The sequence below is a fragment of the Pristiophorus japonicus genome, chromosome 8, assembly GCF_044704955.1.
Source record: "Pristiophorus japonicus isolate sPriJap1 chromosome 8, sPriJap1.hap1, whole genome shotgun sequence".
Taxonomy (NCBI): domain Eukaryota; kingdom Metazoa; phylum Chordata; class Chondrichthyes; family Pristiophoridae; genus Pristiophorus; species Pristiophorus japonicus.
Window position 1 is genome coordinate 189,106,146 of NC_091984.1, and position 20,928 is coordinate 189,127,073.

A 20,928-nucleotide genomic window follows, 5' to 3' on the forward strand; every position below is an offset into this window, starting at 1 on the left:
GCGAGAAAGCAGGAATGGGGTACTGAAGTTGCTTGTTCAGCCATGAACTCATTGAATGGCGGTGCAGGCTAGAAGGGCCAAATGGCCTACTCCTGCACCTATTTTCTATGTTTCTATGTTTCTATGGAATAAGGGTCCATAGATACCAAATCATATGGAAGGGATTTAGAACAGAGGGCAGGATAAACTTCTTTGCAGAGTTGTGAGGTTGGGGGAATTTACTTCAGGTTTAGTTGTTGAGGCAGGAACTATGTCAACATTGAAGATAAAGATTGGAATTGCGGATGAAGCAAAAAGGGGTTAAAGGGATATGGGAACAGTGTGGGAAAACGTGATTAGGATTATTTTCTTTTGTGGAGGGTAAATGGTGACACAGCCTGGTGTATATTTACTTCGGAAGTAAGGATATTACGGGATAAGGAAAGAAAATGAGAAATTGGAAAAAGTTAGCACTGCCGGAGCTAATGAAATGGAAGAGCAAATTGATAAACTGAACAAACTACTCCTAGTCAGAATTATCACTTCATTCTAACAGTAACACATTGGCAATTCAGTTCTCTATACCTTAATCCTGTTGCTAAGTGTGCGTCAAAGAAAAACAGGGTTGTTAGCAGTTAAGAACTAGCATTTCTGCATTTGCAAACCAATCTAGCCTTTGATGTGAGATGTGCATCATGTATTGTGCACTGTGTAGGTGCACAGGATGGGTGGGAATCTCCACAGATCTCCCAGCAGCCCATACTTAGATTTCAAATCAAACTGCAATATTAATTGTTAAATGTGTAACTCTAGTTAGATATAAAGCTGGTATATGTGAGCAACAAGGCATGTGTTGGGAAGGTCCAACTGTAAAAAAACAATGTTGTTTGTGCTAAATATCATGCTACTTGTTACAAATCAAGCATATTGATGAACTACAACTCCTAAAGTGTTTGCGCTATAGATGTGTAAAAAATAAAAAGCAAACCTGGCTGACATAGAATATGATATGGCCTCGGGTTCTAGAAAGGAAACATTTTATATAAAATCAGCAAGGATCCATATTATAATTTACATCAGCCAATCTCTCACACATATTCATACTGCAATGCACTTCCGTCTTGCTTTTAAACAACATTTTTAAAATTACATTGTCTATTCCTGTATGCCTTTAATTGTAAATTTAGCAACAATACCCACCTTTCCCTTATTCATTTCGAGTGCAGTATTAGAAAGAAAATGTAAACAAAATTTCTAGATTGGCGTGCAACACGAGGAAAGCACAATGATTGTTTAAGCACTGTTCACTACATTTTATAAGGAATGCTCTTTAAGCACAATTACTTTTACTTTACAGGTAGCTACATTTTCTTAACACCAATACCGAACTCAATATGCTGATTGACAAACACTCATTGTCCGAGAACCAAATCAAGATACGTGGGTTTGATGGGGAACAAAGCAAAGCTGGAGCGGGTGAATGGAAGCCTAATTCATGAACTGTCCCTGCGCTTTGTTAGAACATAAAAGATCTTCAATAATGTGGCCATTTACACTGTTAACCAGTATTGTCTGTGGAAGCACGATTTAGTAAATATTTGACCTGCCATGCAGGAGGTGCCTTGTGTAGCAGTGTGGATCCGCAGTCACTGGCATCCCCTTACGTGAGTGGCAATTCTTCACACATGCGGCCAGACAGTGAATGGCAGCCAGTCATTTTACAATGGTGGTCATCCCAGGTAAGCTCAAGTCTGCCCTGATCTAAGGCCCACCAGTGCTGACACAAGCATTTTCCAGCTGAGCCGACTGAACAGTAACCCTGAACAGGAATCCTGGCTGAAGTGCTCTCTCCCTATCCTGGGAAGCACATGGGCTAATTGTAGTACCCATTGTTACTCGAAATAAGACTAGCTCAGCGCAGACCAGGGGAAACCTGAAATCTCTCTGGTCTACCTGATTCAGTACCACATTGGGCAATACCATGGAGGGAAAGCCTCTTTTATGAAGTCTCTTTTCTCACTTTGTTTAGGTCCCGTGCACCATGTGCCATTGAGCAGATGAAAGGTCTGAGTGCTTGCAGTCAGGCAATAGTGGGCATACACAAAGAGACCCAAGTAAGTGTAATAGAGCTCCACCTAGTGGACTACTGATGTAACAACAGTAAAAGGTCATGTGGCACAGTCATATGACACAGTTCTGTACCGAGCCACCTTGTAGTGTGTGTGCTTGTGTAGTACTGTCTAAAGATATCACAGTTCTAATCTAGATTAAGGTAGGAAGGGCCACCCTTTACTCAGTGCATCCTCCTCTCCTGGACAGCTTGGCTAAGATGGGCAATGTCCCATTATATGGGGAATTGTGGCAAAGAGCTCCTATACTAACATCCACATGGCGCCACATTGCTGTGCCAATGTACAGAACCTTATAAAACCTATTAAATTAAGTCACGGCAGTGTTTTGTGTCGATTGCTGTATAAACATCAGGAAATTTGAACCCACATTTTATACAGCCATTTTGTTCCTGTTAAAATGTCACCAACAGTTGGGGTTGGGACATTGACTTTATTGCACCTGGTGACCTGCTCTTTACATTCTCTTTGATTCATCAGAAAAAAGAAACGCAGCCAGCAACATTTACAGCTCAAAAGCTTACATGGCAGAATTGCAACGTGTCACACACAAATATTCACCTGTGACAAAGAAAGATGTGAATCTCGAACCTATTGTTCACATTATGTAAAATATCATTGAAAAACACTACTTGGGACAAGATCTTGGGACAAAATAACTTTGTTATTTTATGCTGCTATTAAAAATGTTGCAATACAGCTGGCAACAAACCCTAGCAAAATGAAATTTTTTTGGAAAAAGCCCCTCTCTCCCAAATCACTGTTCAACATTTCTTACTTAATGTTTGTTAGTAATTTTGCTGCAAATGACATAATTGGATGTTAGCCTTCCCCTTCCCTCACCCTTATGACTGAGTTGATTCCTGCCCCGCTGAAACACGCCATCTAATGTCTGATTTAAGAACTGATAGCGCTGCTGCCAAGCCCGCCCCCAGCACCTCCCCAAATTGCCATCGGTGAGCTTGAGTGACAGGCAGCACTGGGACTCGGAGCTGCCACCGACCATCAGGTTAGGATGCAGCCATACTGCAGAGCATTAAAGGCAAGGTTACACAGCTGCTTTGAATGGAGGTTCTGAATTTCTGACAGTGGGAAGTAAGGCAGAAAGAAGGTGCTGTTCCTTTAAGACAGCCATTATTTGTTTTCCTGCTGTGCACAACCTGTCACTCAAAACGATAACATTTATAGCTCCTCCACTGAAACATGTTTCACTTCTAACACATAGCTCATCTGTAACCGTTCATGTTAGTTAATCTCTGCAATGATCTGGTTGTATGTCACGGCCAATTCATTTAAAATGGTGTCACGAAATATATTAAAAATGGCTGCGGTTATCCAAACTGTGGGATGTGACAGGCAGTACAAGAGGATGCTGACCACATTTTATGTCTAAACCTGTCTAGTCCTCTGTAATGTGATAGCTCTTCCATTCAGCTGCCTCTGCCTGGGCAAGCAGCAACCGCGACGAATAATGCCGCTCTTCCCAGCTGTCCTTCCCAGTCACCCAGGCGCCGATGTGGACAACCTTGGAATTCCTAAACACAATCTGGAGATTACCCACTGCTGGCTTTAAGTGAAGGACAGGCGTTCAAGCACATAGTGGGCTTCTTAGAGCAGAGTTAGGCAGTAGCAATGCACTGGTTTGTGTACTGGGACATTAATAGTCGATCACACTGGCTAGAAAACTGGCCGAGGTTTATGGAACTCAGACCGAGCACTAAATAATGAGAGGTGGGAACCTAAAGCATGGGTTGGTGACATCCAGTCAGATAGCTGTTGGGACTATTTCACTGAATATTCAGATCTAGATAGATGACTGAACTTTCAAGCACACCTACAATGCCTGAGCAAGGTAATATGCTACATACAGATCGAAGGGGTGAAGCCTTCTAAAAAAAAAATCAAAGATACATTTCAAATCTCTATCACTTTTAAAGGCTGCAAGAATTTTTTGGACAGTTATGCTGTGAACAATTGTAGCAACTTAAAATAATTGTTTAGATTCAAATATGTGTTACAGAAGAAAATCATAAATAATTAAGGATACAAAAACATACACAATGTAAAACACATTTAAACATATTCTCCATTGTTTAGTAAAATGAATAGAATTACTTTACATACTTATGCTCATACTCTAAGAACCGCCTTGGCTAATATTGTTAATTCTACCCATGGTTAAGGTGCTTGAAGTTAACCCCTTTTGAGACAGGCTCGCCCGACAACAGCAAGATCACCTTTTCTTTTTCATGAACTTGTGTTGACTGAAGTGAAGGATGTAAGTACTGGGGAATAGAATCCGGCGTCAGCTGTTAGAAGTGGAGTAAAGCCCTTTCTACTCTGTGGCAACATGCTCGGCCGCAGAGGAGAACCTAACCACACCTGTGTGACGGTTGCAGTCCCCGCAGTAAACACCAGTGGCCTTTGCGAGTGTGATTACTAGCAGTGGGTCTCTGCCCACCAGGATGTGCACTGAGACTGTCCAAATAGAACCCTTGCAGGCACCGTGGACTTGATTCTACGATCCGGAGAGGAAAGGGCCAGTGTTTTACACCACACATTGCCTGCTATGCCACCTCTTTAAAGAGACACTGTCCTTTTCACAGTCTCACAGAGACCATGTTTAAAAACCAGAGACCATACGTATCTTTTTGCGCTTGTCTTCACCTCTGTACAGAATCCCCAGCAGTTCTAATAAACTAGTACATAGTTATTAGCATTTTGATAAGGACTGTCTGCCCTCCTGAGGTAATGCTTTGCACTCAATCACAGGAAGCAGAGAAAAGAACTAAAGAATTATGGGAGTGAAATTCTGCCTGTTAATTATTTTATGAAATAAAAACGTCAATACAAAGTGGGCTTGCCTCTTTCATACTCATAGAATCATAGAATGGTTACAGCACGGAAGGAGGCCATTTGTCCTGTTGCGCCCGTGCCAGCTCTCTGCAAGAACACCTCAGCTAGTCCCACTCTCCCGCCCTTTCCCCGTAGCCCTGCAATTTTTTTTTCTTTCAGGTACTTATCCAATTCCCTTTTGAAAGCAGTGATTGAGTCTGTCTCCACCACCCTTTCAGGCAGTGCATTCCAGATCCAAACCACTCGCTGTGTAAAATAGTTTTTAAGTCAAATTAATCAAAAGCGGTTATTTCATAGGTGGAGAAATTAGAGAATATCCTTAGACCTTACAGATTAGATTTTCTTTTGACTGGAAAAAGCCTACAGCTGAAGTACTGTATTGTGTGAAGCAATTTTTGGTCAGCACTTTATAAAATGAAATGATCATTAATATTCTGTAAAAAATTAAAAAGCTGACAACATGCTGAGAGATAATGCTAGCTATTGATATTCCGATGGGACAGAAAACCGGGAATCCTAGGAGACCACTGAGGCAACATAATGAGAATGAAGAAGTTTTCTACTCCAGCTGTGCTTAGACCCCATATTTCAAAAGCTACAGCAACACAAGCAATTCACATAAATTAGAGTTCCATTGAACACTAAAATGAAGGAATGGAAAAGAAATAAAATAACACTGCCGGCTTTAGTTAGACGCAATCAAGGTACACAGTCACAAGCAGTTAAACACCGGTTTTACATGTTAATGTTAGATTAACCTCCTGAATAGTGATGCATATTTAATGAGCTGTGTGAAGTGATTAATGGAAGGGTTATTTCACAAAAGCACCAGTGTTTATCACGCTGTGAAGCCTTAGCAGAATATTTTGTAGTACAGAATGGAGGTAATATCACCTATGGTGTGTGTACTGATGTCAGCTCCACATCAGAGCTATCTACTCTAAGCCGATTTCGGTCCGCTATCCCCATAAAATCTTACTGCCAACCCAGGTGAGGTCAGCTCACTCAGGTCGGTCTGGCAATCGAACGTGGGCCTTCATGGTCTAGCTGCATTGACCAGCTAAACCATTAGCTTTAGTGATCTGTGACCCTGGATTTCTCCGAGCGCCTGCATGCCTTTGTCTTCATGAAAGTCTTTAGCCAAATCTTTATTCTGAGGCTGTGAGAAGCTTCAGAACACGTGTGAGTAAATTTTCTTTCACGATGATGTCACACATAATGACATAATGATAAATTTCAACATTATTTACATAACCGCATAGAAAGATAGGTTTGCCAAACACTTTGTCACGATGAAGGCGCCCCATTAAGAAATTAATGGTTGCATTTTCTCTTTGATTCCAGAATTATGGGCCCAAGTTTCCACACGATAAAAAACGGGCGCCCCTCCGAGCTAGGCGCCCGTTTTTCGCGCCTAAAACGGTGCCTAAAAAAAATAAATTGCGATTCTGGAGCCTTCTGCAGCTCCTTGTCTGCCTGGCGCGGCGCCCAGGGGGGCGGAGCCTACACTCGCGCCGATTTTGTAAGTGGGAGGGGGCGGGTACTATTTAAATTAGTTTTTTTCCTGCCGGCAACACTGCGCGTGCGCGTTGGAGCGTTCACGCATGCTCAGTGTGAAAAAAAACATTGGCACTCGGCCATTTTTGTAGTTCTTTGTAGCTGTTTAATTTTTGAACATTTTTTTAATAAAAGTACATTGCCATCAGCACTTGCAGCCTTCTCACTGTCTCCTTCCCCGCCCCCCCCCCCGCGGGAAGAATGGGCGCCTCCTACCCCCCCCGCGGGAAGAACGGACGCCTCCTACACCCCCCGCGGGAAGAACGGGCGCCTCCTCCCCCCCCCGCGGGAAGAACGGACGCCTCCTACCCCCCCCGCGGGAAGAACGGGCACCTCCCCCCCCGCGGGAAGAACGGGCGCCTCCTCCCCCCCCCGCGGGAAGAACGGGCGCCTCCCTCCCCCGCGGGAAGAACGGACGCCTCCTACTCCCCCCGCGGGAAGAACGGACGCCTCCTACACCCCCCGCGGGAAGAACGGGCGCCTCCCCCCCCCGCGAGAAAGAATGGGCGCCTCCTCTCCCCTCCCCCCCTCCACCCCCGCGGGCAGAACAGGCGCCTCAGGCTGACTGCAGAATTCTCTGTGCCTGAAGCACTTTCACACAGGTAGGAAGATGGTTTATTTAATCTTTTCTTTGCTTATAAATGTTTATTCAGGTTGGATTTATTTGTATAATATTTGTAGAAGTATAAATAAGGATTTATTGTAGAATTTAATGAGTTCCCTTCCCCCGCCGCCCCCCCCCCCCACCCCCCACCTCGTTCTGGACGCCTAATTTGTAACCTGCGCCTGATTTTTTAATGTGTAGAACAGGTTTTTTTCAGTTGTACAAAAATCTTCACTTGCTCCATTCTACTTTAGTTTGGAGTACGTTTTCACTGTGGAAACTTTGAAATCAGGCGTCAGTGGCCGGACACGCCCCCTTTTGAAGAAAAAATTCTGTTCCAAAGTAGAACTGTTCTACCTGACTGGAACTGCAGAAAAAAAAATGTGGAGAATTGCGATTTCTAAGATAGTCCGTTCTCCACCAGTTGCTCCTAAAAATCAGGCGCAAATCATGTGGAAACTTGGGCCCATAGTCTCTAAAACTACATGATCCTCCTCACTGGGATGGTAAGAGGAGACTATACATGGACACCATCAATGCTACTCATTAATCTCCTACCAGGAGCCACACAATCCTCTGTCATAACATATCATCAATCTCCTATCATAACATATTTCTTACATGTTTGAAACATCTAGCGTGTCTTTCAGTAATTCAATCCACTATTGTTTTGCTTAGTCCAAATCTCCTTTACATTGCACCATTTGTAAACCTCTAGGGCCGAGATGTGCTGAGGGCATAAGTAGGTCATTTAGTCCACGAATGATATTTGTTCATCTTCTGACTGAAGGCACCGAAATTCACCATCCCCGAAGGGATGGCTACCGTGGAGTTTGGGCGGTCGATCAAAAAAATTGATGGGCCGCCGCGGTCGGGTACTTTTCCCTCCCCTAGCCATATTCAGCTTGGGCAGGATTTGAGCGGTGTTCACTTCTGCCGGAAACGGCGCGGTGAAACCGCTGTAAAGGAGGGTTCCCAGCGGTGAGCTCTGCAGCGTGCGGGATGCTGGAAAGGGACTACCACAGCAAAATTCACCGAGGAAAAGGTAGGACTTTTCCCGTCAGTGCCCCTGCAAGGTTTTCGATGTGGTGCTCGAATGTGACACCGCTGGGGCCCTTTGGTAGGTAAAACATTTTATTACTTATTATTGTTTTTATTTCATTTTCCAGCATGCATCGCAGTATTTATCTTTTCATATAGTTTTATTAATTATTAGTGTTTGATGGTCTGCATCCCAGAGTACTTAAGGAGGTGGCCTTGGAAATAGCGGATGCATTGACAGTCATTTTCCAACATTCCATAGACTCTGGATCAGTTCCTATGGAGTGGAGGGTAGCCAATGTAACCCCACTTTTTAAAAAAGGAGGGAGAGAGAAAACAGGGAATTATAGATCGGTCAGCCTGACATCGGTAGTGGGTAAAATGATGGAATCAATTATTAAGGATGTCATAGCAGCGCATTTGGAAAGAGGTAACATGATAGGTCCAAGTCAGCATGGATTTGTGAAAGGAAAATCATGCGTGACAAATCTTCTGGAATTTTTTGAGGATGTTTCCAGTAGAGTGGACAAGGGTGTATTTGGACTTTCAGAAGGCTTTCGACAAGGTCCCACACAAGAGATTAATGTGCAAAGTTAAAGCACATGGGATTGGGGATAGTGTGCTGACGTGGATTGGGAACTGGTTGGCAGACAGGAAGCAAAGAGTAGGAGTAAATGGGTACTTTTCAGAATGGCAGGCAGTGACTAGTGGGGTACTGCAAGGTTCTGTGCTGGGGCCCCAGCTGTTTACGTTGTACATTAATGATTTAGACGAGGGGATTAAATATAGTATCTTCAAATTTGCGGATGACACTAAGTTGGGTGGCAGTGTGAGCTGCGAGGAGGATGCTATGAGGCTGCAGAGTGACTTGGATAGGTTAGGTGAGTGGGAAAATGCATGGCAGATGAAGTATAATGTGGATAAATGTGAGGTTATCCACTTTGGTGGTTAAAAACAGAGAGACAGACTATTATCTGAATGGTGACAGATTAGGAAAAGGGGAGGTGCAACGAGACCTGGGTGTCATGGTACATCAGTCATTGAAGATTGGCATGCAGGTACAGCAGGCGGTTAAGAAAGCAAATGGCATGTTGGCCTTCATAGCGAGGGGATTTGAGTACAGGGGCAGGGGGGTGTTACTACAGTTGTACAGGGCCTTGGTGAGGCCACACCTGGAGTATTGTGTACAGTTTTGGTCTCCTAACTTGAGGAAGGGCATTCTTGCTATTGAGGGAGTGCAGCGAAGGTTCACCAGACTGATTCCCGGGATAGCGGGACTGACATATCAAGAAAGACTGGATCAACTGGGCTTGTATTCACTGGAGTTCAGAAGAATGAGAGGGGATCTCATAGAAACATTTAAAATTCTGACAGGTTTAGACAGGTTAGATGCAGTAAGAATGTTCCCAATGTTGGGAAAGTCCAGAACCAGGGGTCACAGTCTAAGGATAAGGAGTAAGCCATTTAGGACCGAGATGAGGAGAAACTTCTTCACCCAGAGAGTGGTGAAGCTGTGGAATTCTCTACAACAGAAAGTTGTTGAGGCCAATTCACTAAATATATTCAAAAAGGAGTTAGATGTAGTCCTTACTACTAGGGAGATCAAGGGGTATGGCGAGAAAGCAGGAATGAGGTACTGAAGTCGCATGTTCAACCATGAACTCATTGAATGGCGGTGCAGGCTCGAAGGGCCGAATGGCCTACTCCTGCACCTATTTTCCATGTTTCTATGTTTCTATGTTTTTATTTCATTTTCCAGCATCCGCAGTATTTATCTTTTCATATAATGTTATTAATTGTTTTGGCTCCATTAAACCTGCTGAGTGCTGCTCAGAGGTTTGCACATACCCCTTCACTTTTGGGGCTGGATATGGGGTGGCCCAGCCACAAAAACATTTTGGTGCTAATGGCCACAAAAAGGTGGGGGGAGCACCAGCTTTTCAGTGGTACTGAATTTTGGGTCCATCATGTTTTGCTTCCATCCGTTAGGATGGGTGGTGTTAAGGCTTTATAAAGTCTAAGTTCAAAGTAAACTTGAAACCAAATTGGAGGCTTAGGCATTTGTTTAGTGGCTGAAAAACAGGAGTGCACCATCAAATTGCTACGCCCTGATGTGTATCGATGGATGATTTCTGTGCAGGTACTTTGTGGAATGCCCTGTAATAAAAAGATCGGGCTGCAGTTGTAATGTTACAAAGCGCCAGGTAGAAGGGAATCCTCTGCTAAATAGATATTTGAATATAACTGTACTTTAGGTCCATTCAGTATGTTTGCTTTGACTAACATTTTTCATTGGACATCGCACATTCTGTGGCATAATTTCTCATCTGCTATGCTCTGAGTTAGATGTTCCCTAAACCTCTGTGGCTCTATACTAATCAAATCACTTTGCTTGCCAGCTTTCGCCCCATCTCCAACCTCCCTTTCCTGTCCAAAGTACTTGAACGTGTTGTTGCCTCCCAAATCCATGATCATCTTTCCATGAATTCAATGTTTGAATCCCTTCAATCTGGCTTTCACCCCTGCCACAGTATCGAAATTGCTCTCATCAAAGTCACAAATTACATTCTTTGTGACTGTGACAAAGGTAAACTGTCTCTCCTCATCCTTCTGGACCTGTCTGCAGCCTTTGACACAGTTGACCACTCCATCCTCCTCCACCGCCTCTCCACCAATGTCCAACTAAATGGGACTGCACTCGCCTGGTTCCATTCTTACCTATCTAATCATAGCCAGAAAACCTCCAGCAATGGCTTCTCTTCCCACTCCCGCATTGTTACCTCTGGTGTCCCCCAAGGATCTGTCCTTCATCCCCTCTTATTTCTCAACTATATGCTGCCCCTTGGCGATATCATCCAAAAACACGGAGTCAATTTCCACATGTACGCTGACGACACCCAGCTCTACCTCTCCACCACTTCTGTCGACTCCTGCTTGGTATCTAAATTGTCAGATTGCTTGTTCGGCATCCAATATTGGATGAGCAGAAATTTTCTCCAATTAAATATTGAAAAGACCGAAGCCATTATCTTTGGTCCCCGCCACAAACTGTGTTCCCTAATCACTGACTCCATCCCTCTCCCTAGCATCAATCTGAGGGTGAACAAGACTGTTCGCAACCTAGGTGTCATATTTGACCCTGAACTGAGTTTCCAGCCACATATCCGCGGCATAACTAAAACCGCCTTTTTCCACCTCCGTAACATTGCCCGCCTCCGCCCCTGCCTCAGCTCTTCTGCTGCTGAAATCCTCATTCATGCCTTTGTTACCTCTAGACTTGATTAGTCCAACTCACTCCCTGCCAGCCTCCCTCGTTCAACAATACGTAAACTTGAAATCATCCAAAACTCAACAGCCCATGTACTAACTCGCATCAAGTCAAGATCACCCATCACCCCTGTGCTTTCTGACCTACATTGCTTCCCAGTTGAACAACTCCTCGATTTCAAAATTCTCATCCTTGTTTACAAATCACTCCATGTCCTCGCCCCTCCCTATCTCTGTAATCTTTTTCAGCCTCACACTCCCACAAGATGTCTGCACTCCTCAAATTCTGGCCTCTTGAACATCCCTCATTATAACTGCTCAACTATCGGTGGACGTGCCTTCAGCTGCCTGGGCCCTAAGCTCTGGAACTCCCTCCTTAAACCTCTGTGCCTCTCTACCTCTCTTTCCTCCTTTAAGATGCTCCTTAAAACCTACCTCTTTAAACAAGCTTTTGATCATCTGCCTTAATTTCTTCCGTAGCTCGGTGTCAAATTTATCTGTCTGTCCGTAACACTGTTCTGAAGTACGTTGGGACATTTTACTATGTTAAAGGCGCTATATCAATAAAAGTTATGATTATTATGAATAAATTGAAGGAAAAGACAGCCAGAAATGGAATTGTACCTTTTTCATTTGCCTTTGGTTCATTACACTTCCTCAGCATTGTTGAAATATGCCAATGAACAGCACTAGCAGCATCAAAGTGAAAAAACGTTAGTGAGAGTTGTGTACAGACCTCCGAACAGTAGTAGTAATGTTGGGGAGGGCATCAAACAGGAAATTAAGGGTGCTTGCAATAAGGGTGCAGCAGTTATAATGGGTGACTTTAATATGCACAAAGATTGGGCTAACCAAACTGGAAGCAATACGGTGGAGGAGGATTTCCTGGAGTGCATAAGGGATGGTTTTCTAGACCAATATGTCGAGGAACCAACTAGAGGGGAGGCCATCTTAGACTGGGTGTTGTGTAATGAGAGACGATTAATTAGCAATACCGTTGTGCGAGGCCCCTTGGGGAAGAGTGACCATAATATGGTGGAATTCTGCATTAGGATGGAGAATGAAACAGTTAATTCAGAGACCATGGTCCAGAACTTAAAGAAGGGTAACTTTGAAGGTATGAGGCGTGAATTAGCTAGGATTGATTGGCGAATGATACTTAAGGGGTTGACTGTGGATGGGCAATGGCAGACATTTAGAGACCACATGGATGAACTACAACAATTGTACATTCCTGTCTGTCGTAAAAATAAAAAAGGGAAGGTGGATCAACCATGGCTATCAAGGGAAATCAGGGATAGTATTAAAGCCAAGGAAGTGGCATACAAATTGGCCAGAAATAGCAGTGAACCCGGAGACTGGGAGAAATTTAGAACTCAGCAGAGGAGGACAAAGGGTTTGATTAGGGCAGGGAAAATGGAGTACGAGAAGAAGCTTGCAGGGAACATTAAGACGGATTGCAAAAGTTTCTATAGATATGTAAAGAGAAAAAGGTTAGTAAAGACAAATGTAGGTCCCCTGCAGTCAGAATCAGGGGAAGTCATAACGGGGAACAAAGAAATGGCGGACCAATTGAACAAGTACTTTGGTTTGGTATTCACTAAGGAGGACACTAACAACCTTCTGGATATAAGAGGGGTCAGAGGGTCTAGTAAGGAGGAGGAACTGAGGGAAATCTTTATTAGTTGGGAAATTGTGTTGGGAAATTAATGGGATTGAAGGCCGATAAATCGCCAGGGCCTGATGGACTGCATCCCAGAGTACTTAAGGAGGTGGCCTTGGAAATAGCGGATGCATTGACAGTCATTTTCCAACATTCCATTGACTCTGGATCAGTTCCTATCGAGTGGAGGGTAGCCAATGTAACCCCACTTTTTAAAAAAGGAGGGAGAGAGAAAACAGGGAATTATAGACCGGTAAGCCTGACAACGGTAGTGGGTAAGATGATGGAATCAATTATTATGGATGTCATAGCAGCACATTTGGAAAGAGGTGACATGATAGGCCCAAGTCAACATGGATTTGTAAAAGGGAAATCATGCTTGACAAATCTTCTAGAATTTTTTGAGGATGTTTCCAGTAAAGTGGACAAGGGAGAACCAGTTGATGTGGTATATTTGGACTTTCAGAAGGCTTTCGACAAGGTCCCACACAAAAGATTAATGTGCAAAGTTAAAGCACATGGGATTGGGGGTAGTGTGCTGACATGGATTGAGAACTGGTTGTCAGACAGGAAGCAAAGAGTAGGAGTAAATGGGTACTTTTCAGAATGGCAGGCGGTGACTAGTGGGGTACCGCAAGGTTCTGTGCTGGGGCCCCAGCTGTTTACACTGTACATTAATGCTTTAGCCGAGGGGATTAAATGTAGCATCTCCAAATTTGCGGATGACACTAAGTTAGGTAGCAGTGTGAGCTGCGAGGAGGATGCTATGAGGCTGCAGAGCAACTTGGATAGGTTAGGTGAGTGGGCAAATGCATGGCAGATGAAGTATAATGTGGATAAATGTGAGGTTATCCACTTTGGTGGTAAAAACAGAGAGACAGACTATTATCTGAATGGTGACAGATTAGGAAAAGGGGAGGTGCAACGAGACCTGGGTGTTATGGTACATCAGTCTTTGAAGGTTGGCATGCAGGTACAGCAGGCGGTTAAGAAAGCAAATGGCATGTTGGCCTTCATAGCGAGGGGATTTGAGTACAGGGGCAGGGAGGTGTTGCTACAGTTGTACAGGGCATTGGTGAGGCCACACCTGGAGTACTGTGTACAGTTTTGGTCTCCTAACCTGAGGAAGGACATTCTTGCTATTGAGGGAGTGCAGCGAAGGTTCACCAGACTGATTCCCGGGATGGCGGGACTGACCTATCAAGAAAGACTGGATCAACTGGGCTTGTATTCACTGGAGTTCAGAAGAATGAGAGGGGACCTCATAGAAACGTTTAAAATTCTGATGGGTTTAGACAGGTTAGATGCAGGAAGAATGTTCCCAATGTTGGGAAAGTCCAGAACCAGGGGTCACAGTCTAAGGATAAGGAGTAAGCCATTTAGGACCGAGATGAGGAGGAACTTCTTCACCCAGAGAGTGGTGAAGCTGTGGAATTCTCTACCACAGAAAGTTGTTGAGGCCAATTCACTAAATATATTAAAAAAAGAGTTAGATGTAGTCCTTACTACTAAGGGGATCAAGGGGTATGGTGAGAAAGCAGGAATGGGGTACTGAAGTTGCATGTTCAGCCATGAACTCATTGAATGGTGGTGCAGGCTAGAAGGGCCGAATGGCCTACTCCTGCACCTATTTTCTATGTTTCTATGTTTCTAACACAGACTGAACGAACTGCTATCCACAATACTCCACACAGTGCTGCATTCTCCACATTAACAAAAGCTGATATATTGCATTGAAAAGTGATAGATACGTAGAGTGTATTGCTATCCTCTAAAAAGTAGGCCAAGGCTGACCAAGTGCTTCTGAACCTCGATGGATACTAGTGATAGATCACCCCATCATTCAGTGCTGTCTCTGGGGAGGTTTCCAAAACTGAGATTAAAGATATCCAGTGGTTGAATTGGAGAAATGTAAAGTTTGAGATTAGATTTGAACTTGATCTGATCATCCAGTCTGCATGTCTCAACAGAAATTGGCAATGATAGAATGTCCCTCGCCTACTCCCAGTCAATCCCTCTGTCATTAAATCAGTCCCTAGATTCCAGAAGCATGCAAATTGTCCATGTGGCATTTTTTGCCATCACCTTGTTACTTTTCTCAGATCTCCTCTTACTTTCAAGAGCACCATCTTCACAGAAATTATTTAGCAAACTTTCTTCTTGCAAACAGATAAAATGATGAAGTAAATTGCATTGAAAAGCATCATCATGTCATTTGCATGTCATATTGTCGTGTTGAAAATCACACGTCCCTCTTCGCTCTCTCCAGAAAATAAAAAAAAGTTAAACCTTTTTTCCCAAAGACGGATCCGCTTTGAAACTGTGCTCCATGTTTGTGCACTGGTTAACAGTTCAAGCCAAGTTAATGTGAGTGCTGTTTACAGTCAACAACTTGGCTAAACTTTGCAGGAATTTGAGGTGAATCTATTAGCCAGTGCACTAAAAATAGAACATGGAGGAAGTTCAACTTGTTATGTTTGAAAATTGATTGATTAAATTGGCACCACAGACCGCATTATAAGAAGTATTTATCAACTGTCACAGATTTCAGTTCATTATTTTCCTCAGGGGATGGCACTAAGCTGAAATCTGACATAAAAAAACACAGTGGGAGCTTAAAATTAGCGAAACCATTTTCTGAATAATTTACGCCATGAAAAATGACTGTGTAGCATCACAACACAATTTTAAATAAGTTCAGATGAAAAGAATTTGAATTATGTGGGAGTAAATAGAAATGCAGGGTGGAACATTCAGTGTCAGTGGGGCTCAGATTGCTGCTCGTTATACACCCAGCTCAATTTTCCTCTACACTGACTGTATGGCCATCGAATGGGCTGTGCAATGGGTGGCTGATCCAATATCACCCTTCTGACACGCCCGCTGAAGTTGAAGGTTCCAGCGTCAGTGCTTGAACAGTGCTGCAATGGAATGGACAGCTTTGGAGCTGCCTGTGCTGAGCATGTCCGATGTACAGTGTACATTTTGTGGTCAGAATGCTAGGATCAGCAAGCCCAGCTCCGCTCTAGGCATCTTTGTGGCAAGTAGGTGGGGAGCAATGTGAATTTATTACCAATCATCAAACCCAGACCCAAACTATGGTCTTTTGGGCATCCAGTGTCTACGGTACATCTGAATCCTTGGCTTAGAGATAAAATATTTTGACAATAGGAGATTATGACTGAAGGACAATTAAACGTGTCACCGAGAAATCAATGAGAACCAAAGAAATACAGAATCTGGCCAACTCATATTCATCACAGTGGGGGCGTGGGGAGGGGGAGGGGATAAGATTTCATGGCTGGGTGCACCAATCTTGTCTACTTAAACACTTCTCTTTTGAACCACACTTTATTTTACATGGCCCCGAGTAAAGTTTAATATTAGAATTTCATGAATTGTAGTGCGAAAGATAAAATTGGCCTCAATACTTACTATTTTGTCAGCTGATTTGCTGTTTTTATTCTGAGGACTTTTACATGGTGACTTGCCAGACTGGGAGCGGCTGTTGGTGGAGGCACTCTGCTTTGTACTGGTCTTGGAATAAGCTCCGTGACTGTTGCTTCTCGACCTGCCTTGAAGGCGTCGCACTGCTCCTGAACGACCTTCATTACTGTGTAACAAGCAGACCAAGAATAAACATCAAAACAATGTGGTGACATTTTTCTTTCTCAGTTTTCAAGGGCTCATCTTCAGAAAAAAGAAAAACTTGCATTTATATAGCGCCTTTCACGACCTCAAGATGTCCCAAAGCGCTTTACTGCCAATGAGGTACTTTAGAAGTGTAGTCACTGTTGTAACACGGCAGCCAGTTTGTACACAGCAAGCTCCCACAAACAGCAATGTGATAATGGGCAGATAATCTCTTCGTGATGTTGATTGAGGAATAAATATTGGCCAGCACACTGGGGCTAACTCCCCATCTCTTCTCTGAAATAGTGCCACGGGATCTTTTACATCCACCTGGGAAGGCAGACGGGGCCTCGGTTTAACGTCTCATCTGAAAGACAGCACCTCAGAGTGTACACTCCCTCAGTACTGGAGTGTCAGCCAAGATTTATGTGCTCAAGTATCTGGAGTGGGATTTGAACCCACAACCTTCTGACTCAGAGGTGAAGGTTTAAAAAAAATTATTTCCTGGGATATGGACGTCGCTGACAAGGTCAGTGCTTATTGCCCAGCCCTTGAGAAGACGGTGGTTAGCCACCTTCTTTAACTGCTGCAGGCCTTGTGGTGAAGGTACTCCCATAATGCTGTAAGGTGGGGAGTTCAAGGATTTTGACCCCGTGACGATGAAGGAACAGCAATATATTTCCAAGTCAGGATGGGATGGTGTGTGACTTGGAGGGGAACTTGGAGGTGATGGTGTTCCTATGCCCTGCTGCCCTTGTCCTTCAAGGTGGTAGAGGTCGTGAGTTTTGGAGGTGCTGCTGAAGAAGCTGTGGCGAGTTGCTGCAGTGCAGCCGCGGTGTGCCGGTGGTGGAGGGAATGAATGTTGAAGGTGGTGGATGGGGTGCCGATCAAGTGGGCTGCTTTGTCCTGGATGGTATAGAGCTTCTTGAGTGTTGTTGGAGCTGCTCTCATCCAGGCAAGTGGAGAATATTCCATTACACTCCTGACTTGCGCCTTGTAAATGGTGGAAAGACTTTGGCTTGCTCAAGGGAGTAGGGAAGCATTCGCAATTGTGATGGACAGTGGATAAGGTAGCTATATTTCTCCAGGGAGGTTCCCTCCTGCAACAGAACCTGCAACCAATTGTCACACTAGCACAGAGTCGCCTGTTGTAATCAAGGTAACTGCAGCCCTGAAATTCTTTGCCTCCAGCTTTTTCCAGGCAGCCACATGGGATATCAGCAACATCAGCCAATCTGCAGTTCATGCTAGCATGAAGCGGGTGATTCATGCCATGTTTGCTAGAGCAAACTGTTTCATCACTTTCTCATGGACAGTCAGAAGCAGCAGCTCTGGGCTCGGTACAGATTGCCGGCTTCAGGGTCTCATTGAGTGCACCCACATCGCCTTAAAGGCTGCTTCAGATAACCCCACTGCCTCATGAGTCGCATTAATGTAAACCAGCAGTGCATCGTATAGATCTGTGCCCGCACTCCTGGCAGCTGTCATGATGCTTTTATATTGTGACAATTCTTCCTCTCCCACTCTACGCCCCCGCACAACTAATGAGAGACCGGCTGCTTGGGGACGAGGGCTGTCCCCTGCACACTTGGGTCATGACTCCTCTCAGGAACCCACACTCGGTGGCTGAACTGGACTACAATCAGATCCAGGGCCCAGCTGCAGCCCTCACCGAGCGAACCATTGGAGTCCTCAAACAATGATCACGCTGCCTGAACAGGACTGGTGCCTTCCTCCAACACACCCCAGAAAGAGTGTCCCACGTGACAGAGCTTTGCTATGTGCTGCACAATTTGCTCTGCAATCACATGGAGCCAGCAGTGGACCAATATCTTCAGCAAGATGACACTGATGACATAGGGGATGGTGAGGAAGTGGAAGGGCCAACATTTGTCGGCAGTCAGAGCTCTTCTGCAGCAGATCATTGAAGAGCACTTCAACTGCACAATTCTTCCTCCATTAACAGTCACATCCAACATCTCTCCCAGTCCTTCCCACCCTCAGATAATTTGCATCCACCCAAAAATCAACATGGATATTCATGTCAACAAACAGTGGCGGCACACCAGCTACTTTTGGAATACTCTCTGCGCACTAATAATCACCCTGGTGTAAGCCGCTAATACCTGTTTTAAGTGCTCCTTACCTAGTCTAGTGCTTCTACAAGGTGCTCCCCCAGTGGCTGCAGAATGGGAGGCAGAAGGCGACTGTGGCTCAGTAAAGGGCTCGAGATCCTTGTGGATGGCGACCTTCAAGACCTTGGGTGGGCATCGGTTCAAGGCATCGCGAGGGTCCACACATGTTGCCATCATGAGTGATGGCATTAGGTTCTATTGTCAACGCACAACCATCCCTGCTATCAGGGAGATCCGTGATCTGACAGAAGCCCCTATCCATTCGGTCGCCCAACCAAGGCAGAGGAGATCGTGGAGCCCAGAGCCTGCATGGCCTCAGTGTGAGCATCCCTGAAAGATGCTGGCACTTGGTGCCAGAGACCTCTGCAGGAAGGGCCCAGCCTGCCACATCAATGGAACTTGCCCATTAAATTGAGGGAGCCTTATTCTGCACATGTTCTGTACTGCACCTGGTTTTTGACACCAGGCACCACAAGCAGAAAGGTCTTTCATTCCCCCCAACCTCATTGAGCAAAAACTCATCGAGAATTCGAAGGAATCCAATGCATTTGAACGGCTGCGATAATTCTGAAACATTCTCTTGGTCCTATCAGTTTGTTCAGGCTGCGTGTGTTTCAGACGATGAAAACATTCTACCCGAGGAGAGCTTTCTAATTCCAAACTGGCTGTCACCTTTAAACGTAGGCAATTAGAGCCCATTGGTACCAGAACACTGGCTGCAGAAAGTAAGAAATGGAAACCTATTTGTGTCCGAGACACAATTTCACTTTCATTGTTATACAGCCATTATATTACATTGCTAATCTTTAATTATACAGCACTTCCTACAATAGACAGTGTTCTCCAGTTACACTTCAGTGCTTATCCTTAATAATGACAGGCCTCAACAAACTCACGGATCAGCTGACCTACACAACAGTATATACAATAAACCTGCATAATTCTCTCTTCCAAATCACCATTTTTAATAAGAAACTATGCTTTCAGTAAGAATATAGTTTTAGTGTGTAAATGTCTCAATTGTCCTTCAACAGAACCCGCTGGTACATTTTAATCCCTTGTGTATTGTAGCAGAATCAAAATGATAACAAAACATGATTGTCCCAGTTTAGTTTATTTAGTGAATACAGATACAACGTGACGAATCTGGAATTCCTGAATCCGGAATTGTCCGAAAACCGGACATTTTTGAGGTGGCTAAGGTGCTGACATCAGATGGCGAGGGACGAGGAAACTGGAAAAAATGCAGCACGGGGGGGGGGGAGGTGAGGGTGGGGGGGAGGGGGGCGTAGGCGGCAAGAATCGGCGGGCGGCGAGGAACGCCAACAGCGAGGTCCGAAGGTTGCCGGATTTCAGTCTATTGATTTTCTTGTCCGGAATCCGGCAAAACTCAACAACCGGCATGGACTCGGTCCCGAGGTTGCCGGGTTTCAGACCCTGCACCAGAACTGTAAATTAAACTTCTTCTACACAATCTTATGCATTTCTCTAGTACCATTTTTATGGCAGTACAGAGTTATTTTTCTCCTTGCTTGACAGCTCTTCCTTCATACTTCCTGCGCAGTGTTAGCTGAGGATGTAGGAGGGGGTTGAGAGAGAAGACAATTATTTTCCCTCTGTAATTTTGTCCCCTCCTTCCTCGGAGATGCTGATCCATGCCATTGTACGGTGCAGCCTGTTCACCAGCAACTTACCCGGGACAACTTTCTTCATGAATCAGTGAGCCTCAGTGGGCAAATTGAGCAGAGTGGCATCACAACAAAGCCCAATGCTGTCCTTACCCAATGTCCAGCATGGGGCACCAGATCGTAATCAAGCAAGAAAGAAAATACTTGAATTTATATAGCGCCATTCATGACCTCTGGACATTCCAAAGCATTTTGCAGCCAATGAATTACTTTTGAAGTGTAGTCACTGTTGGAATGTAGGAAACGTGGCAACCAATTTGCGCACAGCAAAGTCCCACAAACAGCAATGAGATAATGGCCAGATAATCTGGTTTTTCAGTGATGTTGGTTGAGGGATAATTATTGGCCAGGACACTCAGGAGAACTCCTCTGCTCC

General features: G+C 44.5%; 1 protein-coding gene across 1 annotated transcript in view; it reads right to left on the bottom strand.

Moving 5' to 3' along the window:
* srrm4 (serine/arginine repetitive matrix 4) overlaps positions 1-20,928 on the bottom strand; it is a 437,595-nt gene that overhangs the window by 16,634 nt on the left and 400,033 nt on the right. The window contains exon 8 of the mRNA XM_070886319.1: positions 16,532-16,709. Within this exon, the coding sequence (XP_070742420.1) occupies positions 16,532-16,709 (178 nt within the window). The remainder of the gene's footprint in view (positions 1-16,531; positions 16,710-20,928) is intronic.